This window comes from Dryobates pubescens, chromosome 25 (genome assembly GCF_014839835.1).
Source record: "Dryobates pubescens isolate bDryPub1 chromosome 25, bDryPub1.pri, whole genome shotgun sequence".
Taxonomy (NCBI): domain Eukaryota; kingdom Metazoa; phylum Chordata; class Aves; order Piciformes; family Picidae; genus Dryobates; species Dryobates pubescens.
In genome coordinates, this window is record NC_071636.1 from 6,681,177 (window position 1) to 6,705,254 (window position 24,078).

A 24,078-nucleotide genomic window follows, 5' to 3' on the forward strand; every position below is an offset into this window, starting at 1 on the left:
GAATTAATTTTAAATGTTGCTCTTGCAATAAATTAGGCTAAGGAGGACCATGATGAGAAAATGTAAATTGCTCTGGCAGCATGAGATACCGTAGCAAAACCATTGGAAAGATATTAAATGGCTTCATTTGCGCAGGGAAATATGATGATTTTAAATCCTGCATTTAAAGCCTGTCTCTCAGCTCAAAAGTTCCACAGCCTCTGCTTAGAAACAACTACCCAGCTAAATTGAGCAAAAACCTGCTTACCACAGCTGTTTGCAGTTGCAGATTCTATAGCATTAAACAACTTGTGGTGATGTGCAATATGCGGCGTGAAAACTCAGCAGAATTAGTTTTCAATCCTCCTCCTCCAAATAGAAGCTTCAGTGAGATACTTGGCATATTGTTTTAGGACAGCATGATCAGGTTTGGGTGCTCTTCCAGGAGGGAAGAGATTTAATTTTTGTTATGCTCCAAATCATCCACACATAGTGCCATTTACTTCTTTATGGTGCTACTTAGCTGGGAAAGCACTGGGAGAAGCTCAGGTTATACAGGTGAGAGATTGGCATGGTGATTTCTGGTGTACAGGGTTTGTGCTGTTCTGCTTGTTCCCTAAATACAATTATGCCTAAAATGAGGGTGAATCTATGATGAGGGCACCTCACTAGAAGGGTGACATTAAGCTGCTGCATCAGGTGCAGAGAAGGGCAACAAAGCTGGTACAGAGTCTGGAGCACGAATCTTAGGAGGAGCAGCTGATGGAACTGAAGTTGTTTAGCCTGGAGAAAAAGAGGCTGAGGGGAGACTTCCTGGCTCTCTACAACTCCCTGAAAGGAGGTTGGACCCAGGTGGGGGTTGGTCTCTTCTGCCAAGGAACAAGTGACAGGACAAGGGAAAATGGCAAAGTTGTACCAGAAAGGTTTAGGTTGCACATGAGGAACAATTTCTTCCCACAGAAGTGCTGTCGAGGCCTGGCCCAGCCTGCCCAGTGGTGGAGTCCCCATCCCTGGAGGGATTGAACAGCTGTGGTGCTGAGTGAGAGATATGGATTAGTGAAGACCCAGCAGTGCTGGGCTGGCAGTTGCACTTGATGGTCTTAAAGGCCTTTTCCGGCCTACAGGAAGCTTCTATGAAGCAAAGTCTTCTATGAACACTTTGTGTCACTGTATGACAGCCCTGCATCTGCTGTCTGACTGTGGCGTAGAAATCTGTGTTGAACTTAGGACTCAATTGTCACTCTAATTTCAGAATGCTGGAAGAGAAAGAAGAGCCAGGCTTCCTCACGGGTTTGAAGATCCCTGCTCCCTGGGCTGCTGGGAAGACTGTAGAAACAGTTCATCCTGTCAGGGATAACTATAAATTTAAAGAAACTGTCCATATTCCAGGAGCCCGCTGTCTGTATCTTAGATTTGACAACAGATGTTCTTCACAATATGATTATGATAAGGTAAGCAAGGGCCAGTTCAGAAGTTCTTGCTTTGTATATATTTCTGTCAGCAGCATTTCCCATTTTCATCTTTCCTGCCCCCTACCCCTTGTCTTTCATGACACCTGATTTCCAGTGGTTAGATTAAAACAGGAGGCTTTTATTGCGAGGAGCTTACTGGGACACTCACAGTCTGCCCACTTCAGGGCTATAAAGTACAGAGATGCAGAGAGGTTATTTCTTGTGTGGCACAAGTGTTAATAACCTCAAAAGAATTCTGGGGTTTCATCTTAAGACTAAACTTAGCTAAATGACAGAAAATGTATGGAAACTTGTAGACATGAAAAGACAGGAAGGTGAAGATAAATGGCTCACCTTTAATTTCTGTTATTCTTGAAGTAATCCCAGAAGAACATGTGCTTCATTCTTCCTGTGTGTTGTTTCAGAGCATAATATCCAATGATCATTTCAGGGTCTAAAATCTGACAGTTTTGAGGGTCTTTTTTTTAAAGAGTTAGACTCTGTTACCAGGAAGCTTCCAGAAGATGTCAGAAGTAGTGATAATAATGAAATAAGAAAGTAAGCTGCAGAATTGTGGAGTTTTGGAGGGGTTGGTTTGGGTTCCCCTCCCCCAAAATGCATACCAACTCATCCAGTTTTCTTTAAAGTTCACTTCATGGTGGCTCAAACTGTCACAGTTTCACTTCCTTCTCATTTTTTTCCTGTTGCTCAGGCCTCATTTCTCAACTTTAATCTGTCTGCCTACTCGGTAGATCAGCACAGTTTAAACTGGGCAGAACTGGAAAGGTTACTTCCCCCCACCCCCCACCCCAAAAACCAACCAACCAAACCAACCCCCCTGAAAACCAGAACCAAGACAAATGAGTTGTTTGCATGTATTTGCATCAAGAAGTATTTTCAACATCAAACCCACAAGTAACAGCACTTATTACCTCTGTGTAATCAGAGAGCTACTTGTGCTGCTTACTAATTGTTGCCATATATTCCTCGACAGAGAGCAAGAAGAATAATTAATTATTTATAAGTGTCTTTTAATATTAATGTCACCCCTTTCTGGAGGATTTTAACCAGTAAACTTTGGGCTTTCATGCCTCCATAGAAGTCACTGACAAAATAGGATGGGAGCAGGATCAATCTATTTCTTAGTAGAGAGGCAGAATTTATAGGTTGCTAGAATGATCTAGGTTGGAAGGGACCTTAAAGCTCATCTAGTCCCAACCCTCTGCCAGGGGCAGGGACACCTTCCACTAGACCAGGCTGCTCAAGGCCCCATCCAACCTAATGTGTCCATAACCTTCCTGGGTAACCTCTTGCAGTGTCTCACCACCCTCACTGATGTTCTAGTATGTACTAGTTCCAGGATGTTCCTGTTAGATCAGCCTGAGGACTGCAAGTTAGGATTTCTCCCAGCTGCTGCTCCCATGTTCGTTGCTGACTTGCTGTGTGACCTTGAGGGCAAGTCACTCAATTTCCTCTCTGCCTCAGTTTCCCCATCTGTAAAATGGGGATAATAATACTTGCCTGCTCTCCTCACAGGGCTGCTGTGAGGCTTTGTTAATGTTGATAAAGCGCTTTGAGAACAGAAAGCGCGGTGTGAGTGCTAAGTATTATTATTATTATTAGATTTTCTTGTTTTTCTCTTACAGTCTAACAGTGTATTTTATGTTTTGAAGTTGGTGATCTATGCTGGTCCTAACACAAACAGTAGGAAGGTTGCTGAGTATGGAGGCAATACACTGGGATATGGCAGCCGTAGTGTCTTAGGAACTGGTTGGCCGAAAGACTTAGTAAAGGTACAGTATTATAATCCACCAATATTTCCCATAGCAAAATCCCCTTTGGAAAGTCCATCTCAAGTCCATTTTAACCCTTAGAGCAATGAAGTCCAAGCTTTTAAGTGTATGGTTTCCCATGATGAGATCACTTATAAGTGGGCTGCTATGTCCTTGGGGATATAACTTTAAACTCTCTGTTATGTGTGATGCTTCTCTTTGAGCTTATCTCGTTTTGTTATGTCTTACTGGAATTTGTTATCAGTGTGTTTCAACCCTGGAGTCTAGTGGCACTGCTGTTCTCATATCCTCCTAGCAGAAATTCTTGCACAGGCTGAGGCTGTGCATATTTTCTTAAGGTCCATAGGCACTGCTGCATTTTTTATTAGCAGTAGCCCACAAATTTACCAAGCAGTTAAATGCAGCAACTTTCCAACCATTTGTGTTGGGTGTTGAAATTACATTGGATACTTTTGGTAGTAAAACTAAGACAGAAAAATCCCTCAGACTCCTTGAGACTTCAGTGTTTCAGGAATTCTGCAGGCTGTATGCAATATGATTAACTTTATTTTTTTTCTTCTTCTTACATCTTTGTGCTGCTACATTGTCCCACCCTCAAATGGGGCTTATATGCATAACAAAAGAGAGTGTTTCAGAGGCAAACCCAAGAATAAACTGGAAAGCAATGTCAGACAAGCACTCTGTTGTTCACCTTTAATGGAGCTTAATTTATTTTGCAGGCATAGATTTTTATATTGCTCTTGGTAGCTTTTTATCTTTTATATCTGAATCTTTTAGCAAACTCTTCTGTTAATGTGCTGACATTCTGCTCCTTGAAGAGCTTGTCTGTCCTCTTTCAGGACGAGAACTGTTGATTGTTGCATGGTTTCTAATAATGGAAGTGTTTTGACGAAAATCAAGGCCAACTAACGCAGAGTGATAAAGTTGACTTTTGATTCTACAGCTGTGGCTGGTGGCTTTTTGGGGTTTGCTGTAATTGGCCAGCAACAAAATTCAAATCAGATTGTCCACCAAATGATACCCCTGACTAAAAGGGGAGACTCTGAAATCAGAGTATCTAATTGGAGGTAAAAATCATGCTTAGCTAACTGTCATTAAAAGCATTAAACCATAAAATAAGCCACTTTTATGAAAAGCCTGTTTTGTTTGCTTCAGTTCTTAAATGTATCTTCTTTCTTTTTTTTTTTTTTTCCTCCCCCCCTCCTTCCCATCAAAATGTGAAGGTGGAAGGAGATACAGTCACCTTCTCCTTTGAAATGCGGAGTGGCCGTGAGCACAACACTCCAGACAAAGCTATGTGGGGCTTTGCTTGCACTGTTCGAGCACAGGTACTCAAACGGGACAGATTCCGTGGGACAGGTTCAGCTTCAGTTTCTCTTTTTGTCTGTGACACACTGCAGATCAAACAGAAATGTCCTTCCAAGGTGGAGCATAAAACAGGAGTACCTTACTTATTTTGGCAATAAGGCAAATTGTCTTTTGACAGTGTAAAGGACCTAAGCTGTAGCTGTTTGTCTTCTTTAGCTAGAGATACCCTGTGGCATGGCCTGTTCCATGCATAGGGTTTTATGAAGAAGTTATTACCAAATAGGTCCTTGGAGATCAGAATTTCTTTGCAGACATGGGTAGCAACCTGAACATTAGAGATTCAATGAGGGGAATAATAAATTCCAGCCTACACCGGCAGGGGAGGGCCACTGGGATCAAACAAAACCAAACTCTCTCCACTAAAAGTTAGGACTAGGCCTGTGAGAGGACAGATCTACAGGCCCAAGGATGACTGAACCAGAAATAACTTTACCTTTTCTGTTTTGGTTCAGGAAAAGAATGTTTGAATCCTTTGTTTCTAGTCTTGAGTTGATCTTGTACATTGCTTTTGTTAAGCATTTCTGTCAAGTGTACCTCTGGGTAAGAAGCATAGGCCTGAGAGATACAAAAATCAGAGACAGATATCTAAGATTATATATAAAATCTCCTACCTTGAAATGTATCAAGGGAGGGCTTCATGGCTGATTGATCAGTGCAACTTATCACTATTCCTACTACAGGAGTCTTCAGAGGATGTATCAGGAGGCTTGCCTTTCTTAGTTGACCTGGCACTTGGCCTTTCTGTGTTAGCTTGTTCTATGCTGCGAATATTGTACAATGGACCTGAAATTACCAAAGATGAAGAAACCTGTCAGGAGCTCTTGAGATCTAAACTCTTACAAAGGTAATTAAAAATTGATCATGTGGTGGTTTGATGGGGGTTTTTTTTGTTTGGTTTCTTTTTTTTCGGAGGGTGACTTTTGTAGTTTATGGAATCCTATCATGGTAGGGATCAGAAGGGACCTCTGGAAATCATCCAGTCCAACCCCACTGCTAAAGCAGGGGCACTCACAGCACCTTGCCTAGGATCGCAATCTCCAGGAGGGTTTGGAATCTCTCCGGAGAAGGAAACTCTACAGCCTCTTTGGGCAGCCTGCTCCAGGGCTTCTTCACCCTCAGAGCAAACATGTTCCTTCTGTTCAGGTGGAACCGGCTGGGTTAAAGTTTGTGCCCCTTGCCCCCTTGTCCTATCCCTGAGCGCCACTGGCAGCTGTCTGGTCCCATCCTTTTGCCCACCATGAGCCCTTTAACTCTTTCTGAACATTGATCAGATCTCCTGTCAGGCTGCTCTTCCCCAGGCTCAACAGCCCCAGGTCTCTCAGCCTTTCCACCTCAGAGATGCTCCAGGCCCCTCAGCATCTTTGCAGCCTCTGCTAGACTCCAGTAGTTCCCAGTCTCTCTTGAGCTGGGAACCCCAGAACTGGATTCAGTACTCCAGAAGTCTCCTCAGTAGAGCAGAGTAGAGGTGGAGGAGAACCTCCCTCAGCCTGCTGTCCACACTCTGCTGTTGTGTTTGAGTCCTATGTTTTTAAGGTAATGTTTTGATAATTTCCCCTGCAGACTCTGGTCAGCAGTTCGTTCTTTCCTAAAGCTAAGGGAATATTCTTGGGAATTCTGGGGGCTTTCTTCAGAGTAAGCAGCGGAGGATTTGGCTGTGGTTGGTACAGACCACACTTAATCCTCAGTCTGTCTTCGTAATGTGTTGTTGACAAATGTGCCTTTCTGAATAAAGGGAGAAGAGGTAGAGGGGGAAAGGAGGAAATAATCTTTTTCATCTGTTTTTATTTACTTTTCCAGGTGCCAGTGGCAGGTGGAAGCTAATGGTGTAATATCTCCAGCCCTTACACCAAGTCCTTCTCCACTGCCTCTTACTATCGACGAAGATAGAGAATTCACATATCCCTCTGATGTTCTAGTGCCTCCTGTTGGACACTATTTTGATCTGCCTAGGATCAGGCTGCCTCCAGGAATCATGATAAAACTCAGGGAAATTTCTGGACGTGCTCGGCCTCAGTTTAGACCTAGCATAAAGTAAGTAGTCCTTGCTTCGCTCTGGTTTTCTAATGTGACTTTCATGGCTTGAAATGATTGTTCACTTTTGAGCCCCTCACTCCAAGAAGGACTTCCAGTTGCTGGAGTGTGTCTAAAGAAGGACAACAAAGCTGATGAAGGGTCTAGAGCACAAGTCTTGTAAGGAGTGGCTGAGGGAACAGGGGTTGCTTAGTACTGTTCTGGAGAACAGGAGACCTGGGGGAGACCACCTTGCTCTCTCCAAATCCCCGAGATGAGACCGGAGTGAGGTGAGGATCGCTCTCTTCTGCCAATTAACAAATGACAGGATGAGAGCAAACAGCCTCAAGTTGTACCAGAGGAGATTTAGTTTGGATATTAGGAAAAATGTCTTGCCTGAAAGAGTGGTCAAGGCCTGGACTAGGCTGCCCAGGGAAGTGGTGGAGTCTCTGTTCCTGGAGGTGTTCAGAGAAAGTGTAGATGTTTCACTTAGGAGCATGGTCTGGTGGTGACCTTGGCAGTGTTAGCTTAATGGCTGGACTTGCTCTTGGATGTCTTTTCCACCCATAATGAGTCTATGTAATGTATGGTGCCAAAGTGAATGAGCTAAACAAGCAGTAGTGAGGATGTGGCCTCTCACGTGTTATGGTCTGCATTTCATGTTGTGTAAACCCTTGTTTGTGAGCACAGCCTCTGGTGAGCTGTAAAGAGGAATTGTCAAAGTTTGTCCCTTATTCTTACTTAATCAGTTGAGCTTTACCTGTATCCCTAGGGAAGTGATCCAGCCAGAAGTCATGGAGGAGATGGTAGTTTCCTGTGTCATTAAACATTTGAATTTGGTTGATGCTCTCCAGTCCCTGATAAATTTCCAGTATCAGGAAGAACACGCTGAGGAATATGATTTGCTTTGTAAAATTATGGGAGAGACCTTTAAGAAGCTAAATGCCATGGAGAGACAACTGCAGGTAAAAAGAGAATTACATTAAAAAGAAAGAGAAGGCTTTTTTTGAGGGGGGGAATGAAGGTGCATTAACAACACTTTGGAAACACAGAAATACAAAATGCACTCAAGTTTCCTCTTTTAAGGTCTTTTCTAATCCTTCAGATGAACAATTGCAGCGTTATTTTTATCTCTTGATTAGAGTGTGGCTGAGCTGGAGCAGAAGTGGCAGAGTGAGGTAGATGATGCCATGCATGGGAAGCTGGAGAACAATGTCCCCTTCTTTTATGATTATCACTTCAATGAGGTAAGCATCGTGGCTGCTGTGCATGCTCCTGCTTCCTGCTGCTCTCTCAAGACGTGTTCATCCTTTTCCTTCGTTTTGTTTAGAGCAAGATGAAGGAACTTGAACTTCTGTGTTCCATGAAGGAAGTTTCTTTTGATGGAAGTGATCTTGAGAACGTGGTCCTGGCATTAAGGTTAGTGCTGTTTAGACAAGGACCTTTCAAGACAGGCAGCCTTAAGCAGCCGTGGAATTTCAGTGAGTGTCAAAAGGAGTTGTGCAGGGCTGAAGTTGCCTGTATAAATACTTACTGAAATAGGTGTTTGAATCTTCTTGTACCCTCAGACACCTCATAACACCAAGTGAAAGGTGGCACTAAATAGTTGGAAAACATGTTATGTCTAATACCACTAAAAAGTGGTAGAAAGAAAACAAATCAGGGACATGGTTGGGCACTGGAATAGGTTGCCCAAGAAGGTGGTGGTGGAGTCACCACCCTGGAGGTGTTCAGGAAATGTGTGGACATGGTGTCTGGGGACACGGTTTGGTGGGCATGGTCTCAGGTTGAAGGTTGGACTCAGTGATCTTAAGAGGGCTTTTCCAACCAAAGCAATTCTGGATTCAATCAGGGATGCAAATGCTTTAAAGTTAGTTTTAACTCCATTTTCCTGTCTGTCTAGCAGTATCTAATTAAATAATTTTTTTTTTTTTGGCTAAATTTATTAATATTAGTCCTACAGCTTCTAATACTTCCTAACAAATCATTTGTTTATTTCTTCTCTTTTTTCTGCTGTCTGCTTTGTTGCCACAGATCTGCTTGTCTCCTTTAAAATAACCTCTCTCACACTTAACACTTCATTTCAGGAGGCATTAAAATATAAAGGAATTCACTTCTTTCATTTTTCTTTCATAATCTTAGGGAGAAGTTTTTCCAGGAGGTGAATTCACTGATTCAGAAGACCTATCACCCCCTGGCAAAAACAAAAACATTGGTTAAGAGCCTGATGAACAGGGCAGAGCTTTTGTTGCATGTCACTATTGCAGCACAGTCTGGGATCACAAGGAGTATATCTGGGACCCCTGCAGAGACTCCAGGTATATCTTTTATTACCAACATTGTGCTTACTTTTCCTTTTTACTGAAGATAACATTCCTTTCTTTTCTTTTCTTTTTCCACTGAAAGTAAAACTAACATTAAAATGAACCCCTTCTTTCCCCCTTTTTCCCATTAAATAAATTCACTTGCAGTAAATGAAATTGAGTCTTTGTTTTCTGATTGCCATAATGATGGTCTGAGTAATAACATGTGGGATTTAAACTTTAATTTCATGAATTACTTGGGGGGGGGGGGGGGGGGGGGGGGGGAAGAAATGCTTAACCTAAGCAAAACAAACCTCACTTGAAACAATCCTTGAAACCAGGCAAGACTTCAGAACCGAGTTGCAACGTCTTGCTTAGACTGTGTGTTCCCTATGCTGTTACAGCTTTCAGTGCAATGCCCACAGTGCTTGTAAAATCGCTTTGGGAACAAGCTCCTACACCAGGAGTGACTTTGTTTGATATTGTCTGATCCTGCAGCCTGTAAATCAGCATCTGAGACAAAAGTGATCTCCCATGCAGTCCGCCAGCCTGTCTTCCTTCGCAGCATGTCAGCACCATCTGACCTGGAAATGATCGGCAATGAAGACATCGAGTTTGCTCGAGCAAGCCAAAGGTACACAAAGGGGTTAGGCCACTAAGTTGCTTTACAGTAACAGGGTCTGTGCTGTTAAAACAGCCACAAACTTTGCAAGCAGAGCACTGTTTGGGGTTTGGTTTTTTGGTCAGTTTCCTGCTGCCAGGTGTAATTCTTCTGTCTTCCCATAGGCGCCGTCACGTCACCAGCCACAGAAGTAGCTCTTTCACTCTTCTCCAGTCGCTGGCCATTGAGGACAGCAGAGATAAACCCACATACAGTGTCTTACTGGGGCAGCTGTTTGCCTTCATTGGGACTAATCCTGACCAAGCAGTATGTCATTTCAATCTGCTCAATCACTGGATTCTCAAATCCAGACTTTGACCAAGAAAGGAGGTGTCTTGCTTGTGTCTTGTTAACAAAACCAACCAAAATCTTGTAGGTGTCCAGCAGCAGCTTCCTGCTGGCTGCTCAGACCAGGTGGCGGCGAGGGAATACGAGGAAGCAAGCCCTGGTGCACATGAGAGAGTTGCTGACAGCAGCTGTCCGGGTTGGTGGTGTGACACATCTTGTAGGCCCAGTGACCATGGTACTTCAGGGAGGACCAAGGTTTGTTGACTTCTCTGAAAAGAATCAAATGTTTTGGTCTCTGTAGAAGACAGGAAATTGCTTCGTGCAAAGGAAAACCTGGACAAGAGACTGTGAGGGCTCAAGTTTGCAGAACAAAGCTTGCAACCACCATTTTGGTAGAAAGGCAGGAGCTTCTAAGAAATGCTGTTATTTAGCAGTAGATGAACTTTTATTCTGGGATGATGTGTTCACAGGCACATTTGTAGGGTATCTTACTGTTCTGGCTCAATTCTAAATTCATGTTAATTGGATAGTAGTGGTAGATTTAGCAGATACTGGAGCAGGCTGCCCAGGACCACAATGTCCAGCATTGTTTGGAATCTCTTCAGAGAGGGAGACTCCATGACTTCTCTGGACAGCCTGCACTGAGGCTCTGGTACCCTCACAGCAAAGACGATTCTCCTGTTCAGGTGGAACCTCCTGAATTCTAGTTTGTGCCTGTTGCCCCTTGTCCTGTCAGTGGGCCCCATCCTCTTGATCACCACCCTTTAGCTCCTGCTGAGCATTGAGAAGATGCCCTCTCAGGCTGTTCTTCTCAGGGCTCAACAGCCCCATGTCTCTCATGCTTTCCTCCTCACAGAGATGCTCCAGTTCCCTCAGTATCTTTGCAGCCTCCTCTGGATGCTCTCCAGTAGTTGCTTGTCTCTCTTGAGCTGGGGAGCACAGAACCAGACACAGTACCCTGGATGTGCCCTCACTAGGGAAATCTTCATTTATGTGAATGTGTGTGAATATGTGCTGCATTTTTTTTTTAAGCTACATTTGGAAGTTTTTTCACTTTATTTATAAAGAAATCCTACCATTTCATCTCTCTACCAACAGAATTGAAGAGCTCACATGTGGTGGGATGGTGGAGCAAGTCCAGGAAGCTTTTGGAGAGACTATGACATCTGTGGTCTCCTTGTGTGCTCGCTACCCCATTGCTTGTGCAAATAGCATTGGCCTCTTATGCACTATACCATACACAAGGTATGAAAGTACTTCCTCCAAGAAGGGAAGGAGGGCACCCACAGCTGTCCTTACTAGGTTTTGCCTTCAGGTGAAGCATACTCCTTTTCTTCATGATGAGGAGTGTCTGAGAACATCCTGTTAAGTTTTCTAAGAACACAAGAGTTTCTTCTGGGAAGGGCAAGGGAGAGGCAGAACCATCTCTCTGCAAAGTGAAATCTTTGACTCCTGAGTAACAGCAAGTTTTAGGTTTTCCTTGTGTCTGTTGTTAGTGACTGCAAAGTTACTTAACTAAAATCTGAATTTCTCTCTTTATTCAGGAGTGAAGAGAAGTGTTTGGTCCGGAGTGGCCTGGTACAGCTCATGGACCGACTTTGTAGTTTAAGCAGCCAGACAGAATCCAGTTCCAATGAAAAGCAGACTAAGAAACAGAAGGTGGCCACCATGGCTTGGGCTGCCTTCCAGGTGTTAGCCAATCGATGTGTGGAATGGGAGAAGGAAGAAGGTAGGAACAAGAGGACACAGTCTCAAGCTGTGCCAGGGGAGGTTTAGGCTGGGTATTAGGAAGAAATTCTTCCCAGAAAGAGAGATTGGCCATTGGAATGTGCAGCCCAGGGAGATGGTGGAGTCACTGTCACTGGAAGTGTTTAAAAAGAGCCTGGATGAGGCACTTGGTGCCATGGTTTAGTTGATCAGATGGTGTTGGGTGATAGGTTGGACTCGATGATCTCAAAGGTCTTTTCCAATGTGCTCTATTCTATTCTAACACTGCTGGAGACTGTTCCATGAGCTTTAGGATTGCCCAAGTGCCTGAGAAGTGGTGTGAATGTATTAAAAACAGGCTCTTCACTCATTATAACTTCAGAGCCACGTGAGTGAGTTCTTTGAAACACAAAAGTGGATACAAAAATTATTTTTTCTCCTATATTATCTTTTTCCCCTTTTTTTCTAATTCTTGCCTTTTTTTTTCTTCCTCATGGAAGTGTTCATGGTGTAGATAATTTCAGATCTCCTAGCTGATTCTGTCTAGAGCAAACCAGAGAGCCTAGAGGCCCTGCATGGTCACTTACACATTTCTCCTGTGGAAGGATTCACCCATAACACAAAAAAGCTTAGACAGGTGGCAGTTGGCTAATGGGACACAGATGTTGTATTAGGTGTTTATTTTTAATTGAAGATATTACATGTAAAAGTTTTGCTATAGCAAAATAAAGACAAAGATAAAAATGAAGACAGTTTGAAATGAGACTGAGGTAGATTTAGGTTGGACATTAGGAGGAAGTTCTTTACAGTGAGAGTGGTGAAATACTGGAACAGGTTGCCTAGAGGTGTGGTTGAGGCCCCATCCCTGGAGACATTCAAGGTCAAACTTGGTGGGAGCAACCTGATCTAATTTGAGATGTCTCTTCGCACCGCATGGAGGTTGGACAAGATGACCTTTGAGGGTCCCTCCCAACCCACTGCATTCTGTGGCTCTGTGATATTTGTAGTGCCCGGCTTATGGGCGAGGAATCTGTAGATGCGTTTGCTCAGTTTAGTTGCTGACAGATGTGTATTCTTGCCTGACTTCTCAAGGTGGTTCCACAGAGGCTGTTCACTCTGGTCTGGCTCGTCAGGTCTCCAGCCTCCTTACCAACCACCTTGCCCGAGCCACTGAGTGCTGTGGCAATCAAGCTGCAGGAAATGATGCGCTTCAGGATGTCCTCAGTCTTCTCAATGACCTGTCAAGGTACTTGGTCTTTGTCTCTGAAGGTTTTGGGGGTTTTTCTGTGTATGAAAGCAGGTGGGGAATCTTTTGGAGATTTTATTGCAATAGTGAAGGTGAAATAACTTCCAAAGCCATTCTAAAACTTGCCTGTAAACTAACACTCAATCTTGCTCTGTGATCAGTGCTCTCAAGTTATGCAGGAATGGGTGCAGGTAAGGTTTTGTTAGGCACTGGATATTTTAATTGCATCTTGTAATAAGTAAATAAATGTTTAATCTCAGAGTTTCATCCAACAGTTTGGTTTTGAACAGCAGTTACTTGGTGTGTTTTTCCTTTCAGGAGTCACATAGGTAAAGCCATCCTGAGCCAGCCTGCCTGTGTGTCCAAGCTCCTGTCACTGCTCTTGGATCAGCGTCCTTCTCCAAAGCTGGTCCTTATCATTCTCCAGCTGTGTCGTGCTGCTCTGCCTCTCATGAGTGTGGAGGACTGTGGGAATGTGGAATTGCCTCCTTGGAGTTACTCAGTACCTTCTCTGAACAGTGAGCAGGACGATCCCAGTGACCCAGCCTCCAAGATCGCCTCTCTGCTGTTGGCAAAGCTGGCAGATTATGTCGTACCAGGTACCAGCATCTCTTTGGTGTCATGCTAGTCTGAAAGATTGTCAAGCAAGTCATGTTTCTGCAAGGAGATTTTGTGTTGACAGAAAGCTCAGGAAGGAGAAAGTATATGATCTGTCAGTGCTGAGAGAGAAGATACTTCTGTGAGTTTCCTCTTAACTGTTCTCAGACTGAGCTGAGTGGCAGGGATGTTTCAGGTGCACCTCCAGTCTGTTAGCATTAGTTTCAAGGGCAGGAAGTTTGTTGATTGAGCTCCTGTTGTGTGTTTTTCTTTATTTAGTGTTTTGGGTTTTTTTAACTTTCTTAATTCAAGGCTGCCAGACAGTTCTTTCTCCAACTGCCTCCGAGCCAGATACTACTTTGGCAAAAGCCAGCCCTAAAAATTCCATAAAAGGCGATAAAGATCCTGGAGAAGAAAGCGAGGCAGTGGATGGTAAACTTTCTATTTTCATTCATAAACGAGAAGACCAGTCATCCCATGAAGTCCTTCAGCCATTACTAAGGTAACCTTAACTCACCAGATTGGAGTCAGCAGCCCATTTCACCAGTTCCATTTCTCTCTTTCTTTTTTTAAAGCTGTAGAAAAGTGCATTCTAGACATAGAAGTAAATGGGAAAGCAAAACATCTTCCTGGCAAAATAAGATAATGCTTCTGAAGATAAGCTTTATAGGGCTGATGCTTAGCATGCTGTTAGCTGGATAAAAAGACACAGTCACTGAATGTGGGGCAGCAGCAGAAGGAATCTAAATCTCAATTTGTTGTCAGAATTGTCAGTTCTGTAGACAACTATTTAAGAGCCATGAGAGTAGCAAAGCTGAAACAGGAGAGAATACAGAGTAGAGCTGGAGTTGTTTGGCCTGAAGAGAAGGCTCTGGGGACACCTTCTAGTGGCCTTCTGGTACCTGAAGAGGAGCTACAGGAGAGCTGGGGAGGGATTTTTTTGTAAGAGCTTGCAGTGATAGGACAAGGGGCAATGACTTGGAGGTGGAAGCGGGGAAATTTAGACTGGAAATTGGGAAGAAAGTCTTTACAGTAAGGGTGGTGAGACACAGCAACAGGATACCCAGGGTTCCAGATGTCCCCTCTTTGGAGGCGTTCAAGGCCAGGTTGGATGGGACCTTTGAGCAGCCTGGTCTGGTGGAGGGTGTCCCTGCCTATGGCAGGGCAGTGGAACTAGGTGATCTTTAAGGTCCCTTCCACCCCAAACCGTTTTAGGATTTTCCAATCCTGTGATGTAGATATATAAAAGGAAGAGTGGGATATGAAATGCAATGTTCTGGCTTTCTTTCAAGCCATGTAAGGCACTAGATAAAGAGGAGGGAGGCAAGGGCTATAGTATGAGAGACTCTGCAGGACTTACAAACAGAACCATTAAAGCATAATGGCTTTAAAAGCATTGCTTTTAATAATGCATATGCTGGACAATAATTTGCTATTACAGCTTCTTTAGTATTCCTGCACCCACCTGGATCTTGACATCTCTGAATGTCAAACAGCCAACATTATCACCTCTAGCATTTTGTACTCTGTTTCATCTTCCTCCACTCCAGGTTTGCATCCATGCCCAGAAAATGGTACTAAAAGGTACAGCTCCTGAGGGTTCTTAGGTGAAAGGATAACTTGCAACCATTTAGTTCAGCAATATCAAGTTCATGATGCTTCTTTTTGAGGGGGGAAAAGATTTCAGTTGCTATGCAAATAACTCCGTCCAGAAGTAGTAAAATCCTTTTGCAAAGGGTGCAGTCAGGGGTGCAGTTAACTTCTGTTGCTGTTGAGCAGTTCAGTTGCAAGGGTTGCTTTCAGGTAACATACAACCACATGTAATACATAAATCAGACTGCATAGCTCAGCTGGTTTTTTTTCCACCAGTGCAAACCAACCTAATGTGTTTTGTTTTCACTCGAACAGTAGCTCAGAAGGTCGTCCATTCCGACTAGGAACTGGAGCCAATATGGAGAAAGTGGTGAAAATGGATCGAGACATGACAAAAGTAAGCAAAGGAATGACTAAGGAATTGCTCAACATCCTGGCAGTTCCATCATCAGTCATAGTTCTTGGGTTTTACTGATGTTAAATCCCCTTTTTTCCCCCCCCACATCTTGTTTAATGTACAGAACTGTTGAGCAAGATAACTTTGTGTGTAATGTCAGCATTAAATAGTTCTAGGTACAAGTGCCAGGGAAAAGAATTTCACCTAGTGCTTCCTCCAAGCATCACAGATCATGTTTAATCCCCTTTAATATTCTCTTTCCTGAAGTGTTTAGTGCATGGTGATGGTACAAATTTTAAGCCACATTCTGAAATTAAATTTTCATGTCTGTTTTCAGAGATGTTCTTGAGTGTTTGCCCCAGAAATGCTCATGTGTGGCTTTTTGATCAGAGAATTGAAATTCTACCATTAAGCTAAGAATGGAATGTTAAAGGCAGTGAATCCACATTGATCTCTGATCCCTGGGTAGATGAGAAAAAGCAACAGAAAGAGTTTGTCTTGTGACTCTGACTAATACACACAGGAGGATGTTTTGATGTGTTCTCAGTGCTCTTACATATGCAGAGGAAGGAGAGTTAAATGCCTCACATAGGGTGGCCAAATAGAGCTCACATTAGTATTTGTCTGATGGCAATTCTCTTTTCAGAGTGGCTGCTGTGAAGTTATCACAGAAGAAGCTGCTGCAGCTCTTCGAAAGGCAACTAAGTGGGCACAGTCTGGTCTAATAGTTAGTGTTGGGCCACCCATAGAAACTGTCAATCCAGAAACTACCAGTGGGTTGTCCACTGGGGACAAAAAGAAGACTGCACAAACATCTATCTGCAGAGAGAGGAATTCTGAGCTTGCCAGGTGGGTCACTGATTCTGTGCTCGGTCTGGATTCTCCATTTCTGCATGCCAGTAGTACTCTAGAAAATAATTTATGACCAAAACTTCCCTTTTTATCAGCTGGAGGTGGTTATTGACAGTTGAAGCATCTTTTCCTTCTCTTGTTTTGAAATTAATGGGTAAAATTACTTTCTTATCCCATGTAGGACTGATCCTGTGAGGCCATTCATTAGTGGTCACGTTGCAAACAGCATGGCAGCAGAGGTGATTGCTTTGCTACACAGCTTGTTGATGGCACCAGAATCAAATGCAGCTCAGATATGGACAACAACTGCTGAAAAAGTAAGGAAACAGAAGATTAAATTCTACACCAAGCACATATGGAGTAGTTAAGAGAGCTTAATTATTAGCAGTTTCTTAAGGTACTCCCTTCTGATTTACCACTTCTACCACTTCAGACCAGGATGGGTAACTGCATAGAAGCAGCCCTTTTGTAGTAGATGTCTGATGACTTAGGGTGGAATCAAAACTAATCCAGCACTAGAGAGTATGTTGCCATTTGGTAATTGACTTGTTAATCTATTCAGTAATTAATAATGCTCTTTGCTGAGGGAGTTATCTTGCCTTTGCTGGGCTCTTATTCTATCTTTGCTCTTCAGTTCTCTTCACCGTGACCTCTGAGGGTATGAAGTATTGGCTGGAAATTACAGCACACAGCTTTTACATTCCTCTGAATCATGCAGCATCTCATCTTTTGCTTTGGCTAAATCCTTGAATGAAAATTTTGGCTAAGATGCTCTGTGTCACTCTGGGATTCTAAAAGTTATTAGGGAATGGAGCCAGCTTTGATGGTGTTCACACTTCACAGGACTCAAGATTCTGTGTTATATAATTCTCTTCAAGAACAAAAATAATTCTTCTGAGACTGTGTGGGCTGGAGGCTTGGGGCGTTGGTTTTTTGTTTGAATTGTGCTTTGAAGTCATTCTCTGGTATTTTTCCTTCTGTCTTCAGGTTCTGTCTCGGGCTCTGATGTACATCCCACAGCTTGGGAAATACGCAGAGAGCATTTTGGAGAACGGGAGCAGCAGTGGAAGGAAACTGGCCAAGCTTCAGAGAATTGCTCGACAGGCAGTAGCTGCCCTTTGTGCTCTGGGTGGCTTTAAGGAGACCATTAAAATAGGTTCTGAAGTTCAGGTAATTCAGCACCGTTCACTTTTTCTGTCTCGGAGGAGAATTGGTGCTCTTGGTGATGTTTGGCCTCCCCTGGCACACAGGTGAGGCAGTGTGCAGTACGGTGAAGTACTTGCCATAACACTTGTGGGGACTGCTACCACAGAATCATGATGGTTGGAAAAGACCTTCAAGATGAGGTCCAGCCATTATCTAACTCTGACAGGGCCACCACTACACCATATCCTTGGGCACCATATCTTGACAGCTTTTAAGCACATCCAAGGATGATGATTCAACCCTGGGCAGCCTGCTCCGGTCATTGATAACCCTGTTTGCCAAAATACCCAGCTCTGTGTGTCCAGTTGGCCTGTGTTGTTAAACACTCAGTGTTCCCTGTTTGTAAAGCCTTCAATCTTATGCTGACCTTCTTTGGTTGTAGGTTTTAGGTAAAGGAATAGCAGGAAGCATTGGAGTTGTGGCATCTATTAATGAGCAAGAAGGTATAGCAACGGTCAAATTTCCACCCACCAGTATAGACAGTAGAAAGACCTCACAAGCATCAGACACATTAACTATTCCATTATCTAGGCTCTGTGTTCCAAGATCTGAGGTATGGTAGTTTTAAGAATCTAATATTAATTAAATAATACCAATTTATTATATTTTGTGTTTCCAGTCACAGCATACTGGCAGTTGATCTACAGCATGTCAAAAGTCTGTTTCATCTTGGGTTAAAGATGATCTGTGAAGTTTGCCTCATTTAAAACCTATTGTAACAATATCTATATTGAAGTTACCATTCCATTAATGTGGTTATTCTTATTCTTTTTTTGGGTGGTTAAAGATATTCCATTGCATACTGTGTTGGGTTTGGGGGGGGGGGGGGTTGTTGCTTGTTTTGGGGGTGTGGGTTGTTTGGCTTTGATTGGTGTTTAGTGCTGGGTTTGTGATAACACAAAATGAGAATTAACTCCAGGTAATAAACCACCCTCATTTCTTAGAAACTAACTACTTGAATTTAACTTTTTACCGTGCCCCCCCACCATCAGGCATTGCCTCTTCATAAACTGTCCATTACTGAGAAGGTAGTACAGGCAGTCCAGTCCATGTTGCTCCCTCAGGAGGGAAGTCTATCTATTCACACCTCACTTCCTGCAACAGGAGATGGCTCAACTCCAGTAATGGCAGTGGTCCGGCTTCTTGCTGAAATAAGAACCAGGTGAGTCTCTGGTTGGTCTGCAGCACCTCACTCTCTTTTGATAGCATGGACAAATGTTGAAGAATGTTGTGTAGGTTCCTGTTTTCAGGGGACAGTGCACAATCTCTTGCTTGCCTCCTTAATTACATTGAGTGTCTGAATGTTGTTAGAACGAGCACTGAAAATGCCCCCTGTAACACTGGCAGTGCTTTGAGCAAATGCTTCATATAAGTAGATGCTCTGAAGCAGGGGAGAGATGGCCTTGTGGAAGTTCTAATGGGCAGCTAAAGCAACCAGACAAAGAGAGAGATCCATCTTTTCAAATAGACTTGAATTGAATACATGTAAAGGCAGTTTTGAATGCATCACATGCTTTTGTAATGCTTTCAAATGTGTTCTTTTTCCATTAAGAGCATGCCTGGTGATGGCTCAGCTGTTAGAAGACAGCTCTTTCTGTGAAGAATTCATTCAACAGTGTCCAGCTGCTGTAGAAGTTCTTAATTTGGTAGCACAGGAGTGCAGCCCTGGTAGGTGTTCACATTGTTCTTACATCTCCATTGTTGTATTCAGTTCAGAGACAAAAGAGCTTTCAAAATCATTTCAGTGTGTTGTCCTCCAGCTACATGCAGGCTGATAGCTAGCACAGTACAGCATGTTTTGTCATAGCTGCAGAGCTCTTAACTGAAGAGTAGCTAATGATTAGGCTAACTCCTTTTAAACATTAGAAATAAACTTGACATCAGAACAGGATTAGTCAATGCATCACAGAAGATGCATGTCCTGGGACTAGTTGTTTACTACCATGCTTCTGAACCCTCTCTGCTTTTCTTGCTTCCGGTGTAGCCTGCTGTGTATTCCTTCATGTTACTATTTTGATATCTGAACATGACCTAGTGTGTGCCCAGGCAGCCCTGAAGGCCAGCAGTGTCCTGGCTTATGTCAGCAGAAGTGTGGCCTAGAGGAGTAGGGCAGGGATCATCCCTCTGTACTCAGCACTGGTGAGGCCACACCTCAAATACTGAGTTCAGGTTTGAGGCACTTACTCCAAGAAGGACACTGAAGAGCTGGAGCAGGTCCAGAGAAGGGCAGCAGAGCTGGTGAGGGGTCTGGAGAATAGGTCTTGTGAGGAGCAGCTGAGGGACCCAAAGTTGTTGAGCCTGGAGAAAAAGAGGCTGAGGGAAGAATTTCTGGCTCTCTACAAGTCGCTGAAAGGAGGTTGCAGTGAGGTGGGGGTTGGTCTCTTCTCCCTAGTCACAAGCAGTAGGACAAGAGGAAAAGACAAAAGACCTCAAGTTGCACTAGGGGAGATTCAATTTGGATATTAGGGAAAATTTCTTCCCTGGAAGAGTGGTTAAGCCCTGGCCCAGGCTGCCCAGGGCAGTGATGGAGTCCCCATTCCTCTAGGGTTTTCAAAGCCTTAGAGATGTGATGCTGAGGAAGATAGTGTAGTGGTGACCTGGCAGTGCTGCATTAACACTGGACTCAGTCATAGAGGTCTTTTCAAACTTTAATGATTCTCTGGTTGTGTGTGTTTTTATGACCTATTTGCTGGGGTTTTTTTGTTTTTAACTTGCAGTGCTTTATTTTCCTTACCACTGAGCTCTTGTTTTCCTTCCCTCTTGTCTAAGGATAAGTAGTGAGCCCAGCAGAAGTCTTAGTTCAAGGATCAGTTGTAGGAACATGTCAGAGCCTTTCACTGGAGGAGAGGTTAGGGTGAGAACCAAGTGGATTTCAGTATGATCAACAGTGTACTCATTTTTTTTTGACAGTAGGCATAAATGCTGTTAAATTCCTGCTTTTGCTAGATCATAAACTCACTAAAATGATCTTGTTATGCTAATTAACATAACAATGCCTTTGCTAACCAAATTTAAATTGAAGATAAGGAAAACAATTGTTTGCAGCCGTTACATATTTGTCTTTGGTTTTATTAACTAGGTAAGTAAGGCTGTTTATTCTCTGGAAACAATGATGTGTGGCCAGCAGGAGCAGGGAAATCATTGTGCCCCTGTACTCAGCACTGGTTAGGCCACACCTTGAGTCCCATGTCCAGTTCTGGGCCACTCAATTTGAGAAGGACATTGAGACTCTTGAATGTGTCCAGAGAAGGGCAACAAGCCTGGGGAGAGGTCTGGAGCACAGCCCTGTGAGGAGAGGCTGAGGGAGCTGGGGTTGCTTAGCCTGGAGAAGAGGAGGCTCAGGGGAGACCTCTCTACAACTACCTGAAAGGAGGTTGTAGCCAGGTGGGGGTCAGTCTCTTCTCCCAGACAACCAGCACCAGAACAAGAAGACACAGTCTCAAGCTGTGCCAGGGGAAGTTTAGGCTTGAGGTGAGGAGAAAGTTCTTCCCAGAGAGAGTTGTTAGCCATTGGAATGTGCTGCCCAGGGAGGTGGTAGGGTCCCATCCCTGGAGGTGTTCAAGAGGGGATTGGACATGGCACTTGGTGCCATGGTTTAGTAGTCATCAGGTCTTGAGTGACAGGTAGGACTTGATGGTCTTTTCCAACCTTATTGACTCTGTGACATTTGCAGTTTTATTTAGTGGTACAAAGATGGCATTGTTGGACTCAAGTAGCTTTGCCTGACACCTCATGACATGCTTTGGTTTGTTGTTCCAGGGGAGAGGCTCCTTGTGGTAGAAATGCAGTGTGAGAGGTTACGAATGTTGTATCGTGACTGTGCTCGACCTCCCCCTCCTCCTCTCCAAGCCGACAGGAGACAGGTGAGCACAGAAACAGGGCTGAGTCTTCTGTCCCTTGCAAACAAAGCCAGCCACTGGCTGCAGAGGGTCTTCTGCATGTGGTGTTAGAGACAAAGTGGTTGGATTCTTATTTAATTGTTGTAATTTAGTGAGAACTTATGTAATGGGATGTGATCTGTTGTGATTGCAGTTGTTCCAGTTGCATGTCTTCTATTTAAATGTGCACTCCATTAAGAGTGTGTCATTAGATTTCAGTAGATGATTTCAATTGTAACTGGTAGAATAAAATGCTCTGTTCCTATTTGTAGCCCAAAGAAATCACTTGGAGCCCATCCAGAGTGTTTCCCCCCGTGCGAGCCTGCATGTTCTCATCGCATCTCACTGCTGTGACTTTTCTGGCTGATCCTAGCGCTGGTGGGGGACTTCCTCGGGGCACTTTTATCTATGCTACATCACCAGTTCCTGTACAGGTAACAACTCACAACCATGCAACAGCTTGTGTCATTTAATCATAGAATCACAGAATGCTTTGGGTTGGAAGGGACCTTCAAGATCATCTAGTTCCACCCCCCTGCCATGGGCAGAGAGACCTTCCACTGGACCAGCTTGCTCACAGCCCCATCCAACCTGGCCTTGAACACCTCCAGGGGAAGGGCATCCAGAACCTTCCTGGCAACCTCTTCCAGTGTCTCACCACAGTATCACAGTATCACCAAGGTTGGAAGAGACCTCAAAGACCATTGAGTCCAACCTGTCACCACAGACCTCATGACTAGACCATGGCACCAAGTGCCACGTCCAATCCCTTCTTGAACATCTCCAGGGACGGTGACTCCACCACCTCCCTGGGCAGCACATTCCAATGACGAATGACTTGCTCAGTGAAGAACTTTCTCCTCACCTTGAGCCTAAACTTCCCCTGGTGCAGCTTGAGACTGTGTCCCCTGGTTGCCTGGGAGAAGAGACCAACCCCTTCCTGGCTACAACCACCCTTCAGGTAGTTGTAGAGAGCAAGAAGGTCTCCCCTGAGCCTCCTCTTCTCCAGGCTAAGCAACCCCAGCTCCCTCAGCCTCTCCTCATAGGGCTTGTGCTCAAGGCCTCTCCCAGCCTTCTCTGGACACGTTCACCTTCACTATAAAGAATTTCTTCCTAATATCCAGTCTAAATCTCCATTCTTCCAGCTTAGATCCCTTCCCTCTCATTCTATCACTGAGTATTCAGTGGTGCAGGAAAAAAACTTTTTTTTTTGGTTTATATTTGTTTTATCCTTATAAAAATCAGTTTTGTTTTGTTTTTCTTTCTAGGCACCATCATTCTACTGGGAAATTGAAATAGTTTCTTATGGAGATACAGATGATGACACTGGACCCATAGTTTCATTTGGATTTGCTACAGAAGCTGAAAAAAGGGATGGTGCTTGGACAAACCCAGTGGGCACCTGTCTCTTCCACAAGTATGTTGGCCTTGCTCAGTACACTTGTAAGCATCTTGGGGAGGAGTGTTGTGAGCACACTGTAGCAGGCACCATGTTTTAATTGAATTGTTAAAGGGTTGAGCTAGAATATCTATCAATATAAGGAGAGTTGAGTGGCCTTTTGTCAGTGTCACAGCTACCAAGGCTTCAGCTGGTTGGAACCCTCATTTCTTTCAGGGCTTTTAATCTTCTTCTTGTCTTACTTCTCAGCAATGGGCGAGCAGTGCATTACAATGGCTCCAGCTTGCTGCAGTGGAAGAGTGTGAGACTGGATGTGACCCTTTCTCCTGGTATGTAAGAGCCCAGCTAACTAGCTGATCTGGTCAATCAGAGAAATGGAAGGGAAACAGATGAGAAAACAGATTCAATCCATGCTTTTCTTTTGACGCTTCTATCTTTGTACAGGAGATGTAGCAGGAATTGGATGGGAGAGGACAGAAGGAACTCCACCCCCCCCAGGGCAACCAGCTAAGGGCAGAGTTTATTTTACCTACTGTGGGCAGCGACTTGGGCCTTACCTAGAAGATGTCTCTGGTGGGATGTGGCCAGTTGTCCACATTCAGAAAAAGGCAAGTTTTGAAACAGAACAGAAGTACTATAAACATTCTATAGGAAGTATTGAGCCTAAGTATATATTAGTTAGCAATAAAAAGCAGAGTGATAGCTTTGACCTTTATTAAGTTAATTTGAGATATTCCATTTCCCTTCCCTGACACATGAATATTTCATCATTATTTTGAGCTTTTCCTGGACACTAACATGCTGCTGGCTTGATAAGGTGCCATTATTCTGTGCTATTCTATTAGTATTCCTTCTCAGTAGTGACCTTACATCAAAGCATACCAGCTAAGTGTGCTATAGCTTGAAGGTAGAAAAAAAAAGGCAAGTTCAAAGCTCAGTACTTCCCCTGCTGCATCCAGGTTTATGGCAGGTGGTGCTGGGTAAACCCATATGGCCTGCAGATGTCATCAGCCTGTCAAAGAGAAAGATCAAACCAATGCTCAGCTCATCTCAGGGCTTTTATCTGCATCTCTTTCAGAACACCAAAGTCAGGGCTAACTTTGGATCTCGCCAGTTTGCCTATGCTGAGGGACAGGCTCACAGGAATGCTGCCGATCTCTGCATTGACCTGGCAGAGGAAATCAGCGCCAACTTCGAAGCCTTGCCTTTTGCCATGGCCTCTGACAGTGATAACGATGCTGGCACCAGCATAGCTTCTGATCCTGGCACCCACGGCCCTCCTTGTAGGATTGCTGCTGTTGCTACGGCTCAACAACGTAATGTGATGATGAATGTTTGTTTTAAAGCTCT

The 24,078-nt window shown here is 43.9% G+C and overlaps 1 protein-coding gene across 5 annotated transcripts in view; it reads left to right on the forward strand.

Annotated features, from left to right (window-relative positions):
• HECTD4 (HECT domain E3 ubiquitin protein ligase 4) overlaps positions 1-24,078 on the forward strand; it is a 95,202-nt gene that overhangs the window by 41,648 nt on the left and 29,476 nt on the right. For 3 of the 5 annotated variants that reach the window (XM_054173109.1, XM_054173110.1, XM_054173113.1), the window contains 30 exons: positions 1,232-1,430; positions 3,077-3,223; positions 4,447-4,551; positions 5,272-5,435; positions 6,389-6,622; positions 7,374-7,566; positions 7,744-7,848; positions 7,932-8,020; positions 8,744-8,919; positions 9,403-9,538; positions 9,691-9,832; positions 9,942-10,108; positions 10,952-11,098; positions 11,398-11,582; positions 12,653-12,806; positions 13,125-13,405; positions 13,716-13,905; positions 15,312-15,393; positions 16,040-16,242; positions 16,427-16,562; positions 17,233-17,415; positions 17,834-18,004; positions 18,444-18,613; positions 19,004-19,119; positions 21,211-21,314; positions 21,602-21,763; positions 22,598-22,746; positions 22,978-23,057; positions 23,173-23,336; positions 23,807-24,044. In XM_054173109.1, the coding sequence (XP_054029084.1) occupies positions 1,232-1,430; positions 3,077-3,223; positions 4,447-4,551; positions 5,272-5,435; positions 6,389-6,622; positions 7,374-7,566; positions 7,744-7,848; positions 7,932-8,020; positions 8,744-8,919; positions 9,403-9,538; positions 9,691-9,832; positions 9,942-10,108; positions 10,952-11,098; positions 11,398-11,582; positions 12,653-12,806; positions 13,125-13,405; positions 13,716-13,905; positions 15,312-15,393; positions 16,040-16,242; positions 16,427-16,562; positions 17,233-17,415; positions 17,834-18,004; positions 18,444-18,613; positions 19,004-19,119; positions 21,211-21,314; positions 21,602-21,763; positions 22,598-22,746; positions 22,978-23,057; positions 23,173-23,336; positions 23,807-24,044 (4,772 nt within the window). The remainder of the gene's footprint in view (positions 1-1,231; positions 1,431-3,076; positions 3,224-4,446; positions 4,552-5,271; positions 5,436-6,388; positions 6,623-7,373; positions 7,567-7,743; positions 7,849-7,931; positions 8,021-8,743; positions 8,920-9,402; positions 9,539-9,690; positions 9,833-9,941; positions 10,109-10,951; positions 11,099-11,397; positions 11,583-12,652; positions 12,807-13,124; positions 13,406-13,715; positions 13,906-15,311; positions 15,394-16,039; positions 16,243-16,426; positions 16,563-17,232; positions 17,416-17,833; positions 18,005-18,443; positions 18,614-19,003; positions 19,120-21,210; positions 21,315-21,601; positions 21,764-22,597; positions 22,747-22,977; positions 23,058-23,172; positions 23,337-23,806; positions 24,045-24,078) is intronic. The other 2 variants (XM_054173111.1, XM_054173112.1) reach the window with 1 other exon arrangement.